Below are 17,328 nucleotides of genomic sequence, written 5' to 3' on the forward strand. Positions count from 1 at the left end.
TCTACAAAGACTCAGTTTAGACCCAAAGATACAAATAGGTTGAAAGTGAAAGGCTGGAAAAAGATATTCCATGCAAGCAGTAACCAAAAAAGGGCTGGGGTAGCTATACTAATATTGGACAAAATAAACTTGAAATGCAAAAATCATATGAGATAAAGAAGACATTATATATTAATAAAAGTAACAATTCCTCAAAATAAATAACAACCATAAATATCCATGCACCTAACCAAGGTGTCTCAACCTCCATGAGGCAAACATTGACAAAACTGAAGGAAGTAATAGTTGTTTCTACAATAATAGTTGGAGACTTCATTATACCACTTTCATCAATGAAAAGAACACCTAAACAGAGGATCAATAAGGAAACAGAAAACCGAAATAACATGATAAATGCACTAGATCTAAAATAGAACAGTGCACCCCAAAACAGCAGTATATACATTCTTATTAAGTACAAATGGATCATTCTCCAGGATAGATAACATGTTGGGTCACAAAACAAGGCTCAATAAATGTAAAAAGATTGAAATTATACAAAGCACTTTCTCTGATAATAATAGAATGAAGCTGGAAATAAGTAACAGAGAACTGGAAAATGCACAAATATATAGAGGTTAAACACACTCTTTTTTTAAAAAAAAAGCTTTAAAATATGAATTACCATCTATTTTCAACACCCTACAGTATTGATATTTCTTTGTTCTTCCTCATGCAAAAACATTTTTAAATTTGTACATTTAGTGACTATCATTATACACTCTAGGCATTCCTAAATTATACCATCTCAGTCTTTATCGTCTATCTTTCCTTCTGATTTCCTTTGTGCCCCCAGGCCTCCTCCCTCTATCATTCTCACATTCAGCTTCATTCAGTGTTCTAACATTATTGCATTACAGTTATGTAGTATTGTGCTGTCCATTTCTGAATTTTTACACTTAGTCCTGTTGCATAATCTGTATCCCTTCAACTCCAATTACCCAATATCTATCCTATTTCTATCTCCTGTTTGTCTCTATTCTTAACTGAAATTCTCCAAGTTCATTCATTAATGTTAGTTCATATCAGTGAGACCATACAGTATTTGTCCTTTTCTTTCTGGCTAATCTCACTCAGCATAATGTCCTCAAGGTCCATTCACATTGTTAAATTCTTCATAACTTTATTCTGTCTTACAGCTGCATAATATTCCACTGTGTGTACATACCACAGCTTGTTTAACCACTCCTCTGCTGATGCACATTTTGGCTGTTTCCATCTCTTTGCAATTGTAAATAATGCTGCTATAAACATTGGTGTGCAAATGTCCATTTGTGTGCTTGCCCTCATGTCCTCTGAGTAGATACCTAGCAATGGTATTGTCGGGTCATATGGCAATTCTGTACTTAGCTTCCTGAGGACCCGCCAAACTGCCTTTCACAGAAGTTGTACCATTTGACATTCCCACCAACAGTGGATAAGTGTGCCTCTTTCTCCATATCCTCTCCAGCACTTGTCTAAACAATACATTCTTTTTTTTTCTTTGTAAATGCATTTTTATTGGACCACACCCATGTTCATTCATTTAAAATGTTTTTTTATTAATTAAAAAAATTAACTAACACAACATTTAGAAATCATTCCATTCTACATATACAATCAGTAATTCTTAATATCATCACATAGATGCATATTCATCATTTCTTAGTACATTTGCATCGATTTAGAAAAAGAAATAGAAAGACAGCAGAAAAAGAAATAAAACGATAATAGAGAGAAAAAATAAAAAATTAAAAAATTAAAAAAATAATAAAAAAACTATACCTCAGATGCAGCTTCATTCAGTGTTTTAACATAATTACATTAAAATTAGGCAGTATTGTGCTGTCCATTTCTGAGTTTTTGTATCCAGTCTTGTTGCACAGTCTGTATCCCTTCAGCTCCAATTACCCATTATCTTACCCTATTTCTATCTCCTGATGGTCTCTGTTACCAATGACATATTCCAAGTTTATTCTCTAATGTCGGTTCACATCAGTGGGACCATAGAGTATTTATCCTTTAGTTTTTGGCTAGTCTCACTCAGCATAATGTTCTCTAGGTCTATCCATGTTATTACATGCTTCATAAGTTTATTCTGTCTTAAAGCTGCATAATATTCCATCATATGTATATACCACATATGTATAGCCACTCGTCTGTTGATGGACATTTTGGCTGTTTCCATCTCCTTGCAATTGTAAATAATGCTGCTATAAACATTGGTGTGCAAATGTCCGTTTGTGTCTTTGTCCTTAAGTCCTCTGAGTAGATACCTAGCAAAGGTATTGCTGGGTCGTGTGGCAATTTTATATTCAGCTTTTGGAGGAACCGCCAAACTGCCTTCCACAGTGGTTGCACCATTTGACATTCCCACCGACAGTGGATAAGTGTGCCTCTTTCACCGCATCCTCTCCAGCACTTGTCATTTTCTGTTTTGTTGATAATGGCCATTCTGGTCGGTGTGAGATGATATCTCATTGTGGTTTTGATTTGCATTTCTCTAATGGCCAGGGACATTGAGCATTTCTTCATGTGCCTCTTGGCCATCCGTATTTCCTCTTCTGGTAGGTGTCTGTTCAAGTCTTTTTCCCATTTTGTAATTGGGTTGGCTGTCTTTTTGTTGTTGAGTTGAACAATCTCTTTATAAAATTTGGATACTAGACTTTTATCTGATATATCATTTCCAAATATTGTCTCCCATTGTGTAGGCTGTCTTTCTACTTTCTTGATGAAGTTCTTTGATGCACAAAAGTGTTTAATTTTGAGGAAATCCCATTTCTTTCTTTCTTTCTTTCTTCAGTGCTCTTGCTTTAGGTTTAAGGTCCATAAAACCGCCTCCAATTGTAAGTTTCATAAGATATCTCCCTACATTTTCCTCTAACTGTTTTATGGTCTTAGACCTAATGTTTAGATCTTTGATCCATTTTGAGTTAACTTTTGTATAGGGTGTGAGATACAGGTCCTCTTTCATTCTTTTGCATATGGATATCCAGTTCTCTAGGCACCATTTATTGAAGAGACTGTTCTGTCCCAGATGAGTTGGCTTGACTGCCTTATCAAAGATCAAATGTCCATAGATGAGAGGGTCTATATCTGAGGACTCTATTCGATTCCATTGGTCAATATATCTATCTTTATGCCAGTACCATGCTGTTTTGACCACTGTGGCTTCATAATATGCCTTAAAGTCAGGCAGTGTGAGACCTCCAGCTTCGGTTTTTTCTCCTCAAGATACTTTTAGCAATTCGGGGCACCCTGCCCTTCCAGATAAATTTGCTTATTGTTTTTTCTATTTCTGAAAAATAAGTTGTTGGAATTTTGATTGGTATTGCATTGAATCTGTAAATCAATTTAGGTAGAATTGACATCTTAACTATATTTAGTCTTCCAATCCATGAACACAGTATGCCCTTCCATCTATTTAGGTCTTCTGTGATTTCTTTTAACAGTTTTTTGTAGTTTTCTTTCTATAGGTCTTTTGTCTCTTTAGTTAAATTTATTCCTAAGTACTTTATTCTTTTAGTTGCAATTGTAAATGGAATTCATTTCTTAATTTCCCCCTCAGCTTGTTCGTTGCTAGTGTATAGAAACACTACCGATTTTTGAATGTTGATCTTGTAACCTGCTACTTTGCTGTATTCGTTTATTAGTTCTAGTAGTTTTGCTGTGGATTTTTCAGTGTTTTCGATGTATAGTATCATATCCTCTCCAAACAGTGATAGTTTTACTTCTTCCTTTCCAATTTTGATGCCTTGTATTTCTTTTTCTTGTCTAATTGCTCTGGCTAGAACTTCCAAAACAATGTTGAATAACAGTGGTGATAGTGGACATCCTTGTCTTGTTCCTGATCTTAGGGGGAAAGTTTTCAGTTTTTCCCCATTGGATGATATTAGCTGTGGGTGTTTCATATATTCCCTTTATCATTTTAAGGAAGTTCTCTTGTATTCCTATCCTTTGAAGTGTTTTCAACAGGAAAGGATGTTGAATCTTGTCAAATGCCTTCTCTGCCTCAATTGAGATGATCATGCAATTTTTCTGCTTTAATTTGTTGATATGGTGTATCACATTAATTGATTTTCTTACGTTGAACCATCCTTGCATACCTGGGATGAATCCTACTTGGTCATGATGTATAATTCTTTTAATGTGTTGCTGGATTCGATTTGCTAGACTTTTGTTGAGGATTTTTGCATCTATATTCATTAGAGAGATTGGTCTGTAGTTTTCTTTTTTTGTAATATCTTTGCTTGGTTTTGGTATGAGGGTGATGTTGGCTTCATAGAATGAATTAGGTAGCTTTCCCTCCACTTCAATTTTTTTGAAAAGTTTGAGCAGGGTTGGTACTAATTCTTTCTGGAATGTTTGGTAGAATTCACATGTGAAGCCATCTGGTCCTGGACTTTTCTTTTTGGGAAGCTTTTTAATGACTGATTCAATTTCTTTACTTGTGATTGGTGTGTTGAGGTCATCTATTTCTTCTAGAGTCAAAGTTGGTTGTTCATGCCTTTCTAGGAACTTGTCCATTTCCTCTACATTGTTGTATTTATTAGCATAAAGTTGCTCATAGTATCCTGTTATTACCTCCTTTATTTCTGTGAGGTCAGTAGTTATGTCTCCTCTTCCATTTCTGATCTTATTTATTTGCGTCCTCTCTCTTCTTCTTTTTGTCAATCTTGCTAAGGGCCCATCAATCTTGTTGATTTTTTCATAGAACCAACTTCTGGTTTTATGGATTTTCTCAATTGCTTTCATGTTCTCAATTTCATTTATTTCTGCTCTAATCTTTGTTATTTCTTTCCTTTTGCTTGCTTTGGGGTTAGTTTGCTGTTCTTTCTCCAGTTCTTCCAAGTGGACAGTTAATTCCCGAATTTTTGCCCTTTCTTCTTTTCTGATATAGGCATTTAGGGCAATAAATTTCCCTCTTAGCACTGCCTTTGCTGCGTCCCATAGGTTTTGATATGTTGTGTTTTCATTTTCATTCGTCTCAAGATATTTACTGATTTCTCTTGTAATTTCTTCCTTGACCCACTGGTTGTTTAAGAGTGTGTTGTTGAGCCTCCACGTATTTATGAATTTTCTGGCACTCTGCCTATTATTGATTTCCAACTTCATTCCTTTATGATCTGAGAAAGTGTTGTGTATGATTTCAATCTTTTTAAATTTGTTGAGACTTGCTTTGTGACCCAGCATATGGTCTATCTTTGAGAATGATCCATGAGCACTTGAGAAAAAGGTGTACCCTGCTGTTGTGGGATGTAATGTCTTATAAATATCTGTTAAGTCTAGTTCATTTATTGTAATATTCAAATTCTCTGTTTCTTCATTGATCTTCTGTCTAGATGTTCTGTCCATTGATGAGAGTGGGGAATTGAAGTCTCCAACTATTATGGTAGATGTGTCTATTTCCCTTTTCAGTGTATTCCTCACGTATTTAGGGGCATTCCGGTTCAGTGCATAAATATTTATGATTTTTATGTCTTCTTGTTTAATTGTTCCTTTTATTAGTAGATAGTGTCCTTCTTTGTCTCTTTTAACTCTTTTACATTTGAAGTCTAATGTGTTGGATATTAGTATAGCTACTCCTGCTCTTTTCTGGTTGTTATTTGCATGAAATTTCTTTTCCCAACCTTTCACTTTCAACCTATGTTTATCTTTGGGTCTAAGATGTGTTTCCTGTAGACAGCATATAGAAGGATCCTGTTTTTTAATCCATTCTGCCAGTCTATGTCTTTTGATTGGGGAATTCAGTCCATTAACATTTAGTGTTATTACTGTTTGGGTAATACTTTCCTCTACCATTTTGCCTTTTGTATTATATAGATCATATCTAATTTTCCTTCCTTCTACACTCTTCTCCATACCTCTCTCTTCTGTCTTTTCGTATCTGTCTCTAGTGCTCCCTTTAGTATTTCTTGCAGAGCTGGTCTCTTGGTCACAAATTCTCTCAGTGACTTTTTGTCTGAAAATGTTTTAATTTCTCCCTCATTTTTGAAGGACAATTTTGCTGGATATAGAAGTCTTGGTTGGCAGTTTTTCTCTTTTAGTAATTTAAATATATCATCCCACTGTCTTCTCGCCTCCATGGTTTCTGCTGAGAAATCTACACATAGTCTTATTGGGTTTCCCTTGTATGTGATGGATTGCTTTTCTCTTGCTGCTTTCAAGATCCTCTCTTTCTCTTTGACCTCTGACATTCTGACTAGTAAGAGTCTTGGAGAACGTCTATTTGGATCTATTCTCTTTGGGGTGCACTGCACTTCTTGGATCTGTAATTTTAGGTCTTTCATAAGAGTTGGGAAATTTTCAGTGATAATTTCTTCCATTAGTTTTTCTCCTCCTTTTCCCTTCTCTTCTCCTTCTGGGACACCCACAACACGTCTATTTGTGCGCTTCATATTATCATTCAATTCCCTGAGCCCCTGCTCAAATTTTTCCATTCTTTTCCCTATAGTTTCTGTTTCTTTTTGGATTTCAGATGTTCCATCCTCCAGTTCACTAATCCTAACCTCTGTCTCTTGAAATCTACCATTGTAGGTTTCCATTGTTTTTTTCATCTCTTCTACTGTATCTTTCATTCCCATAAGTTCTGTGATTTGTTTATTCAGACTTTCCATTTCTTCTTTTTGTTCATCCCTTGCCTTCTTCATGTCCTCCCTCAATTCATTGATTTGGTTTTTGATGAGGTTTTCCATTTCTGTTCATATATTCTGAATTAGTTGTTTCAGCTCCTGTATCTCATTTGAGCAATTGGTTTGTTCCTTTGACTGGGCCATATCTTCAATTTTCCTGGTGTGATTTGTTATTTTTTGTTGGCGTCTAGACATTTAATTTCCTTAATTAGTTTAATCTGGAGATTGCTTACACTTATCTTACCTAGGGTTTTCTTGCTAGATGAGTTTGTTGTCTATCTGTTTTTGACCTTCAGTTCAGCTTTTTCTGGGCCTCTAGCTTAGGTTTTGTTTAACAGAGGGTAATTTTTCAGTTCTTGTTTTCTTGTTTCTTGTCCTGCTTGTAAGGTGCCTTTTCCCTCCCCACTCTTAGGAGGGTCTACATAGGTTTTACAGACTCCAGCCAGGTTTTCCCAGACTAAACTGGCCTCCTATTAGGGGGAAGGAATCACCGGTGTCAGTTTTCCCTGAGGGTGAGACCCAGCAGGTTGAAAGACTTTCCTGTGAGGACTCTGGGCTCTGTTTTTCTTATCCTGCCCAGTATGTGGTGCTTGTCTGTCTGCGGGTCCCACCAGTAAAAGATGTTGTGGCTCCTTTAACTTTGTAAGGCTCTCCCTGCTGGGGGCATGGTGGAGACAGAGGAGAGGTTGTAGGCTGGTTTTAATGGCTTCAAATTGCCAAGCCCTGGGGTCTGAATTCCTTGAGAGAGGGATTCCACCTAAGTTAGGCTTCACCGCTCCCCTGGGGAAGGCACATGTGGGAGATAGCCCTGAAAACAGTCTGTTTCTGCCTTTTCCTGGGGCAGTTGCAGCCCAAGTAGTCCCACCACCGAATCCAGAGGCAGCCAAGCCTCCATAGAAACAGCCACAAAAACCTGTTTCATCCCCTTTCCTCTTTTTTGGTTAGCCCAATAAGTGACCTCTGCCTTGACCAGGTTCACCTGATTGGGATCCTAGTTTTAGTAGTCAGAATTTGTTAATTAATGCCACAATTGGTGTTTGTTTGGACTCAGTCTCTGCTACTGTTACAGTGTCATTCCTTTCCCTCTGGGAAGCTGCCTGTGGGGGAGGGGCGTCAGGCGCCAGCCGCTGCAGCTTGGGGAACTCACAGTTCTGGGGGGGGGCTCGCAGCTGGTGCAGCTGGTCCAGATTGGGGTACGCTGTGTGTCTGGTAACTCTCGTGGCTCCGGGAGCTATTCTGTACTGTTTCTGGTTATTTAGTAGTTGTTCTGGAGGACGAACTAAAACGCACATCTTGCTAAGCCGCCATCTTGGCCCCTTCCTCGAGATTTGTTTGAACACCTTTGATAGTTGTTCAAGATTCTGTATTTCCATGACTTTTTAATTTGCTCCTTTGAATGGGCCATATCTTCCTGTTGCTTAGTATGGCTTGTAAATTTTTGGCTGATGACTGGGCATCAGATTTTCTTAAAAGGTTTACTCTGAATGTCAGATTTTCTCTTTTGACTCAGATTTTGTTGTTGAGTGCCATTGTGTTAATGCTCTCTTTTGACGCCTGATTCTTCAGTGTTATGCAAGGAAAGCAGGACTAGGAACCCACTAATGGGGGCACACACCAATTCTACACGGCCCTGGTGAGAGGTTTAGGTAAAGACACAAAAAGCCTTCAATTCCACTTCTCAGGGGTGTGGTTTTCCTTTCCTGCCCGGCAGATGGCACTCTTCAGTAACTTAGTCCCCCCAGCCCTCAGAGGGCAGGCTGTACTGAGTTCTCTGCTGGATTCCTAGGTGCAGGTTGAAACAATGGTGCTGCAGCATTTGGCCTGGTGGGTTGAAACCAGGGGACCTGGCACTTCAAATTCACAAGCTGAAAGCTGGAATAGTGCTGGACAATGCTCTTCTGTGTTCTTGGGAAAGTGGATGTCCATGGCACTCTCAGTCTGCAGCCACCTGCCAGAGACCAACCAGGAGATGTTTACCCTGAGAGTGGGGAATGCCAGGGCTTAGGGTGTTACTCACACTTTCTTCTTGCAGTTTCTCCATCTCTTCATCCTGTACTTTCCTAGGTGCTGCACAGTGTTCCCTCTGATTGCTCTCTTCTCTCTCTAGACAGTTTCTGCCAACCCCCCGGCTGTTTTCCTGGGAGAGAAGTAAACCCTGCAACTCCCTAATCAGCCATCTTCCCGAAAGTCTCTCATTTGCTCTTAAGTTTCAGCTCAGGCCCTTTGCTTTGGCATGTTTTCCTACATGCCCCCCCCGCCTGCCCCGGGTTAGGTCCTCTCTGCATTTCTAGCCACCTGGTTATGGCTCATGCCATAACCTTTGTAACATAATATTGTTACTACTGATTTACTTGTCTGCGTGGACCATAAGTGTAGACTATGTCTTACTTTTTTGGTGCTTTATGAGCATGAGGGAGATACTGGGTGAATGTATATTGAAGAGATAAATGTTTCAGTTTTCCCTCCTTTTCTTTCACCTTCCCTCCTTCCCTGTTTTCTTAACTTCTTCCCTCCCTTCTCTCTCTCACTTGGCACTTGATACCATATATTAGTTATTCCTCACAGGAACTCATGAGGCAGACATCATGATCATCTCCGTCTGCAGATATGGAAACAAAGGATCACAGTGACAGACAACTTGCTCGTCGAAAGGGACAGCTCCTTTACAGAGTTGTATCAAAAGGGACAGCTCCTTTACAGAGTTGTCCTTGCAGTATTGCTGCTACTGCTCAAAGCATCTTGTCAATTTATGTTGGAAATTCCCTTCTGGCCTGTATATGAACCACCTAAGAAAACAAATCTTGTGGTTTGGGCACTCTCAGTAAAGATGATTTCCGGACACCTTCAGAGGACTAACATTTGCCATCATCAATAATATTTAAATGATTTGAGGACATTTGCTAAAGCATTTTCCTAAGAAGTTCAGCAGCAGTTCACATTGCTTAGCTGAAGGCCATAGATAGTCCTGTGGAAAGCTGTTTGGTGTGACTTAGTGGTAAGAGGCTGATGGAGGAAAGGCATGTCACTTTATAGTCCCATCTCATTTTTTAAAGCTTTATTGAGATAGAGTTTAACATACCCATTTAAAATAGAAAATCCAGTGGTTTTCACTATATTCACAAAGTTGTTTAACCATCACCCCATCTAATCCAGAGCAGTTTCATAACCCCTAAGAGAAACTCCCACACATTTAGCAGTCACTCCCCACTAGCACTCTCCCCCACCCTTTGCAATCACTAATTTACTTTTTGTTTGTATGGATTTGCCTATTCTGCACATTTTATATAAATGGAATCATTATATTTGTGTGGTCTTTCATGACTGATTGCTTTCACATAGCATAATGTTTTCAAGGTTCATCTACATTGTAGAGTTTCTTTCCTTTTAATGGCCCAGTAACAGTCCATTGTATGGATATTCTACATTTGTTTATCTGTTCATCCATTGATGGATATTTGTTTCCAGGTAAGATGGTTCCAAAGAATATTTACAAGTGGCCAATAAGCACATGAAAACTCTTTCAACATTATTAGCCATAAGGGAAATGCAAATCAAAATAAATGAGTTAATATTTCACACATACTAGGATGGCTCTACTCAAAATGACAGATAAAACAAGAATTGGCCAGAATATGGAGAAATTGGAACCCTTATTTGCTGGTGGAAATGTAAAATGAGGTATTATTTTGGAAAACAGTATGACTGTTCCTCAAAAGGTTAAACATAGAGTTACCAGGTGACCTAGCAGTTCCACTTCTAGATATTTACCAAAGATAAATGAAAATGTATGTCCAGGGCGGGCCACCGTGGCTCACTGGCAGAGTTCTTGCCTGCCATGCTGGAGACCTGAGTTCATTTCCTGGTGCCTGCCCAAGGGAAAAAAAAGGAAATGTGTGTCCATACAAAAACTTGTATGTGAATGTTCATAGCAGCATTATTCCTAATAGACCCCATTGGAAACAACCCAAATATCCATCACTGATATATATATAAAATGGAATATTATTCAGCCGTCCAAGGGAATGACATATTAATACACACTACGACGTGGATGAATCTTGAAAAAAATTAAGCTAAGTTAAAGAAGTCAGATGCAAATGTCATATATTATGTTATTCTATTGATATGAAATATCGAGAATAGCATATCCAAAAAGACAGAAAGTAAATTAGTGGTTGTCAGGGCTGTGGGTAGGGAATGGGGAGTCACTGGTAAAGAGTGTAGGGTTTCTTTTTGGGGTAATGGTAATGTTTAGACATAGATCGTAGTAATGGTTGCACCACATTGTGAATATACCAAAAAACACTATTGTACACTTTAAAGAGATGAATTTTGTGATATATGAATAATATCTCAATAAAAAAGAAATAAAAATTGAAGTTCTGATACATGCTATAGTGACAAATAGATTACTGGTTGCTGAGGGATGGGGTTTTGGGGGAAATGGAGAGTGGCTGCTAAATGAGTGAGAGGTTTCTTTTTGTAGTGATGAAAATGTTTTAAATTTGTGCTAATGGTTGCACAACGTTCTGAATATACTAATAACATAGGAAGTTTATGATTTACAAAGGGGAATTGTATGATATGTGAATTATGTCCCAATAAAGCAGTTACAAAAGATGAATTAAAAATGAATTAATAGTCTCCATCATTAAATACATACCAGCTGCTTCCTCATTCAGTATTGCATGTGGCACCACGGCATGTGAATGAGAGAGTCCTTTTTTCCTGTGCTCCAGGTTTCCCAATGGACATTCCTACATAGGAAGATGGAATGGATTCACATAAAAATTATAAGGAAGATGGTATATCACACATTGCTAGTTTCTGGGTGTAGGCCACCCTTAGATCTCAGCACTTCTGGGGGTCGACTATAAGAATTCAGAAAGATTTTCAAATGTCTTACAACTCGGTGAGTTCTTGGCAGGCTGGAGTTCTGCCTTATGTCCACAGGCAGGAGGATGTGTTTGGTGAATGAAGAGCTGCTGTGTCGTTGGAGGCCTCCTGGTCTGGCCTGGGATAAGCTGCCTTCGGGCTGGTCACTGCCTGCCCTGAGCAGCCTGGGGGATGGCCCTGTGGGGAAGGTGTGGCTGAATGCACCAACTCTCTTCATGGAAGTGTTTCTTTTCAGATAATATAGTTTCTTGGCTTTTTGCCTCTGATTCTAATTAAAATGGTGACCTGGAATTATGTGGAGTGTTGGTCTTTTTTCTCTCTAGCAGTAAATCCAAAGTTTTGGGTTCCTGGGTCAATGAGACTTTTAGGAAAACAAAAGGTGGAATGAGCCTCATGTTAAGTTTTCTTTCTTTTTTTTTTTCGTGTTTATCAAACATCAATGCTATCTATTCTGTGTAGCTTATGGGTCTTTGCTGTAATAAGAAAGCGTTGTACTCTTTTCTTTTTCCTTTTTTCTGTGAAGGTACTTTTTGTTGATTAAGTTTTTTCTGTTAAATATCCTTTGCTTGCACTGTACTTTTCTTTGTGTTGATTTTTTGCTTCATTTTTTTTCATTTCCCATGCTGTTCAGTTACTGGATGCCAGGAGAACCAAGGTTTGTCCACTCTTTGCCGCTTGTTTGTTTTGCTCTGCACAGCTTCACCTTTGTGTGTGTTTAAGCGTGTGTTTGTGTATGTGTTTGTTCCCTTTTGCTTGCAGATGCAGTAATCTTGTTTACTAAACCTGTTCATAGCTTTATTTGTGAAGAAAAAAAAATCCTCCTTTGTGTCTACTTGTAGTGGATGCTATTATTTTCAATTTTAAATGGACATGCATTTAGCACGGAAAGTAATGGCGAGCAGAGTAAAGAACACCTTAGGAAACAAGGAGTACTGAGTCTGGAGCATTGTGAGCATTACGGAGGCGTGTTTGTGAGAGTTTCCCTCTAACCCTTCCCACTTCCTACATTAAAACTCTGTAGACATAAAATTTCCCTTGTGACTGATACTAATATGCCGTTTCTGTGTACGTGTATGTTTCTCTCCTCCTAAGACATTTAGAAAGCATCCTTGAATTAATTCCCCCCTCTATGTGCTGTCCCATGCTTCTGAAGTCACTGTGGAGGACTCCACGGCTGGCCCTCTGGACCTCATGATTAACATTCCATCTTCATGGTGTGGTAGCAGCAAGCAGCTCTTGCCGTTTTGGTTGACTGTCTTGTTTTTTTCCCCCTCTCCTGCTCCATCTTTCTCATTGCAGCATCTGCAGTTGACGATCCAGGCCCTTCAGGATGAGCTGCGGACCCAGAGAGACCTCAACCACCTCCTGCAACAAGAGAGCGGCAGCCGGGGGGCCGAGCACTTCACCATCGAACTGACCGAGGAGAACTTTCGGCGGCTCCAAGCTGAGCATGACAGGCAGGCTAAGGAGCTCTTCCTTTTGAGGAAGACCTTGGAGGAAATGGAGCTGAGAATTGAAACTCAGAAACAGACCCTCAATGCCAGAGATGAGTCGATTAAAAAGCTTCTTGAGATGTTGCAAAGTAAAGGTTTGCCATCCAAAAGCCTTGAGGATGACAATGAACGGACACGGCGGATGGCAGAGGCCGAGTCTCAGGTCAGCCACTTAGAAGTGATTTTAGACCAGAAAGAGAAAGAAAACATACATCTGCGAGAGGTAAGGACATTCACTCTGCTTCCCCAAAGCCAGATTTTCCAAGTTAAAGTGTGTTATCAGTTGTTTTCATAGGTTGGAAGATATTTACAGGCTTACCACAATTCCCTTTGTCATCTGTTTAATAACCTCTCTGTTTATCACCTTTAAACTGGAATCTTGTATTAGATTTTTTTTTATCTGATTACTACACATTTGTTTCATCATTACTCAACCCAAGACAGATGTATTCTGGATCCAAGTATGCACAGCACACATGAACTCTGTAGTGTCCTAAAATTCCTTTCCACAGATGACATTGGTTTCAATGTCTTTTACGCACAGTACAGTTCAAGTTTTAGCTGTTTATCAAATGCCATCACTCTAAAGGGACAAAATGAATAGGTAATTAGCAAAACAATGAGGCTGCATATTTTTAGAGCTAAATTGGGGGTGAGGTTTTTTGAAAGTAGAGCATACGGATATTTTTGGAAAGAATGGTAAAAGAAAACGTGCAAATTTTGAATATTTTTGTTTAGCATAATCTGTGACTGCATCAGTCTAGGACAGAGTATTTCAGGTTTTCTGAGCATGCTTTTTGCATTCAGTGTGTTAAATCATTTGAACTTGAGGTAAGTACTTCAGAGGCAGCCACCACCATTGAAGGATGGGATGCCCAGATGTCCGAGAGTATGTGGTTGGTAGAACTTAGAAAATTGTGGATGACAGCCAAGGTTTGAAATTTTTACAGTGGTCCCTTGCCACTGCGATGGTTGTGGATTGCAAAGATACCAGGCAGGCAAAACTGCTGTGGAGGGACTTAGATCACACAAGAAAATAGTAAGCAATAAAATGCTTATTATATATGTTTAAGATATATGTTTAAATAAATATATAAATATATGTTTAAGATATTTCATAGCAATACGTAAAAAGTACAGAAGATATTTGCTTCCAGATTTCTTGGCATTAAATACCTGTTTAGATAGACAAACACTTCTTCTGAGTCGTTTGTTAGATTATTTAGAAAATAAGGCTTCCATGTTGGGACATGCTAATGTGGATGTTCCCAAGAGTTTTCTGTGATATAGATTGTATTTGTGTAGATTTGAACAGCCTTTAGTGTCCTCAAATTTAATGTCCTCCACACTCATTCTCCCTTGTTTTGTTTTCATGAGACCTTAGCAACATGCTTGGGCAACGTCATGGCTTGGCTTCATATTGAGATGTTTGAAGAAATGTCTTGCTGGCCCTGGTCTCCCCATCCATATTCCAGGAGGGTGAATGTGAATATGGTGGGCAGGCTGGTAAGATGGCTCTCAGTGACCCCCACCTTCTGGTATTTGTGTGTGTGTGTAAGCCCATCCCTTTGAATTAAGCCTGAACTAGGTGGCTTGCTTCTAAACAGTAGAATAGAGCAAAAGTGATGGGCTGTTACTTCCACGATTAGGTTACCTAAGATTATGACTTGTGTCTTGCTAGCAGACTCTTTTGCCTTCTCTGCTTTGATGAAGTAAGCTGTCATGTGGGAGAGCCCCATGGAGATGGAATTGAGGTTGACATCTAGCCAACAGCCAGTAAGGAACTGAAACCTTCAGTCTAATAACCCACAAGAAACAGAATTTTGCCCATAGCCACTTAGTGAGCTTGGAATGGGTCCTTCCCCATTTGACCTTTTAGATGAAACCTTAGCCCTGACTGGAAACTTAATTGTAGCCTTCTGAAAGACAATGAAGCTGGGTACCCAACAAAGCAGTGCCAGAATTGCTATCCACAAAATTGTGAGATAAATGTGTATTGGTTTAAGCAGCTAAGTTTTGGGGTAATTTGTTACACAGCAATAGATAACTAATACAGTTGAGTAGAAACTGATCCTGGCCCTGCCTTACTCCGTAGACATCTCATCTAGTTTACAGATGAGGAGCAATAATTGCTGGCATGATATCACCTGCATGTAGAGTGACTGTGAATTTGAAATTTTGGCAGTGTTATCACAAAACTGTGGTCGAGAGAGGATGACTGTAGTTGAAAAAAATGCTGCTTTATTTGGGTATCTGGTGATGACGTTGGAGGTATGGGAGGTCTTTGATGCTGGAGAAACCTTTTATCTGAAGCACCATCCCCTACTTCATGCTGGGATATTGAGATCAGGGTGGTGTCACTTTTCTTGTTATTGGATTCTATGCATTGTAGACCTTGTTACATCACTGCCCCCATTTAAGCCAAGTTAAACACAATTCGACTCATCTTTTCTAAGATTGGTTGGTCCACATGACTAGCCTTACAGTAGTCTGGAGTGTATTTAGACCATGTTTAGAGCCTTACCCATGAGTCTGAGAGGCCACAGAGGAAGGCATACCAACACAGACAGATAGCCAGTCTATTACCTTGGCAGCAGATCAAAGCCAGTTACATAACTCTTATCTTGACTTGTCAAGAAGGAAGAATGCAGAAGGGTGTCGCTATATGAGAATGTATTTTAAATTTGAGCTCAATAAACTGGGCTTGGAAACCTGAAAACTTTCTTCTCATGAGAATGGTTGTAGTAGCTTTGAGAGCCATTGTTTAATTTTCAGGTATTTTGCAAGCTGGTTGTTAAACCACTGATAACTTGAAATTGGCCATGACAGGAGTATATATGCCACAGACATTGGCAAATGCTACACTCAGGTCTTTCACCCTTCCTTCCCCTCTGCTCTGAAAGCCTCTTTACCAGCACACCATTGGATAAATGTCATGAACTGTTTACACGTGATACATCAAGAAGTACTGAGGAATAAGAAAGTTAACTAGTGAAAGCATTGTAAGTGCTCTAAACACTATGATTCATCAAAAGTTTCGTAAAAGCATCTTGATGGATGCTTATGTCAGGTACTTTGAAAGTACTTAATGTTGATGCACATTTCATTCTCAAAACCATTCATTCATTCATTCATTTGTTAAGGATCTGTTCTGGGATATAGCAATGATAACTGATAAAGTTTGATTTTATAGTGCTTGCATTCTGATGGGGGAGGGAGACAATAATTTAGTAGCTAAACTGAGAAGTATTATGAAGAAAATAAGGGTTGAGGTGCTAGCAACACTGGTGGGCATTACTTCAGGGAAGGCCTTTTGGGGTGAGCTGGCATTGTGAACTAAGACCTGACTGAGAAGAAATCACCAGCCAGGTGAGGGTCTGGAAAGGTTGCTCCAGTTGGAGGGAAAAACCCTACAGGCTAGGAGGGAGGTACTATTATTTTGCCTATTTTACCTGGGGAAACTGAGGAACCAGTGACGTTAAGAAGCTTGCCTTATGTCATACAGTTAGCAAATGATGAAGCTGGGATTTGAATCAGGCTGACTCTAAAGTCAGAACTCTTAAACGAGAAGAATCTTTCTCAAAGTGTGTTCCAGAGAATAGCCATTCTATGGGATGTTAATATGTGTTTTGAGAGAAAAAAGGCTTCAGGCCAGATAAACTTGGAGAAATGCTAGATTCCACTAGAGTTTACTGCAGTACCCTCAGATTTTTCAATATACAGAGGTGCATTTTTCATTTCCAAGAAGGAGACTAGGGAAGACAGAGGTTTTCAGTCTTACTTGACTTGCTTGTCTTTTGTTGCACCAGTATCCTTTGTAACTACACTTTGGAAAACTGTTCTTGAAAATAAAAGTTGTCCTTTTGATTTTTGACCCATAAAATGTGTAATATAAAATGGTTGTTTCCCATGGCCAAATAACTAGATAATTACCTTCATTAGTTATTCTATAAGGTAAAAGTTCATTGTAAGCTGTTTCAATATTCTCTGCTGATTTTAAAATGTTCTGTCAAGGTAATTTTTATATTTTAGTGAAAAAATCTGTCTGACTGCTTTTGGTATTAAACCAGTAAGAATAACTCAGCTTGAATAAAGAAGTTGCCTGACCTCTGTTAATTTAAATGAATCTAAAACAGGATTTAAAATGTACTTGAGGTTTTCAGTTCAGTGTGTTGCTGTTTTCGTTTTCACCATCCATGGTTTGCCCAGGTTGGGGCTAGATGGTATAAGGCTAGGGAATGGAGTGCTAGTGGTTTTGTGATTTATTCTGAGTCAGAGGTGTTGGACCT

The 17,328-nt window shown here is 38.9% G+C and overlaps 1 protein-coding gene across 1 annotated transcript in view; it reads left to right on the forward strand.

Moving 5' to 3' along the window:
- ERC2 (ELKS/RAB6-interacting/CAST family member 2) overlaps positions 1 to 17,328 on the forward strand; it is an 865,607-nt gene that overhangs the window by 206,034 nt on the left and 642,245 nt on the right. Inside the window, exon 3 of the mRNA XM_077128970.1 lies at positions 12,846 to 13,262. Coding sequence (XP_076985085.1) covers positions 12,846 to 13,262 — 417 coding nt within the window. The remainder of the gene's footprint in view (positions 1 to 12,845; positions 13,263 to 17,328) is intronic.

The sequence above is a fragment of the Tamandua tetradactyla genome, chromosome 15 (assembly GCF_023851605.1).
Source record: "Tamandua tetradactyla isolate mTamTet1 chromosome 15, mTamTet1.pri, whole genome shotgun sequence".
NCBI classification, from domain to species: domain Eukaryota; kingdom Metazoa; phylum Chordata; class Mammalia; order Pilosa; family Myrmecophagidae; genus Tamandua; species Tamandua tetradactyla.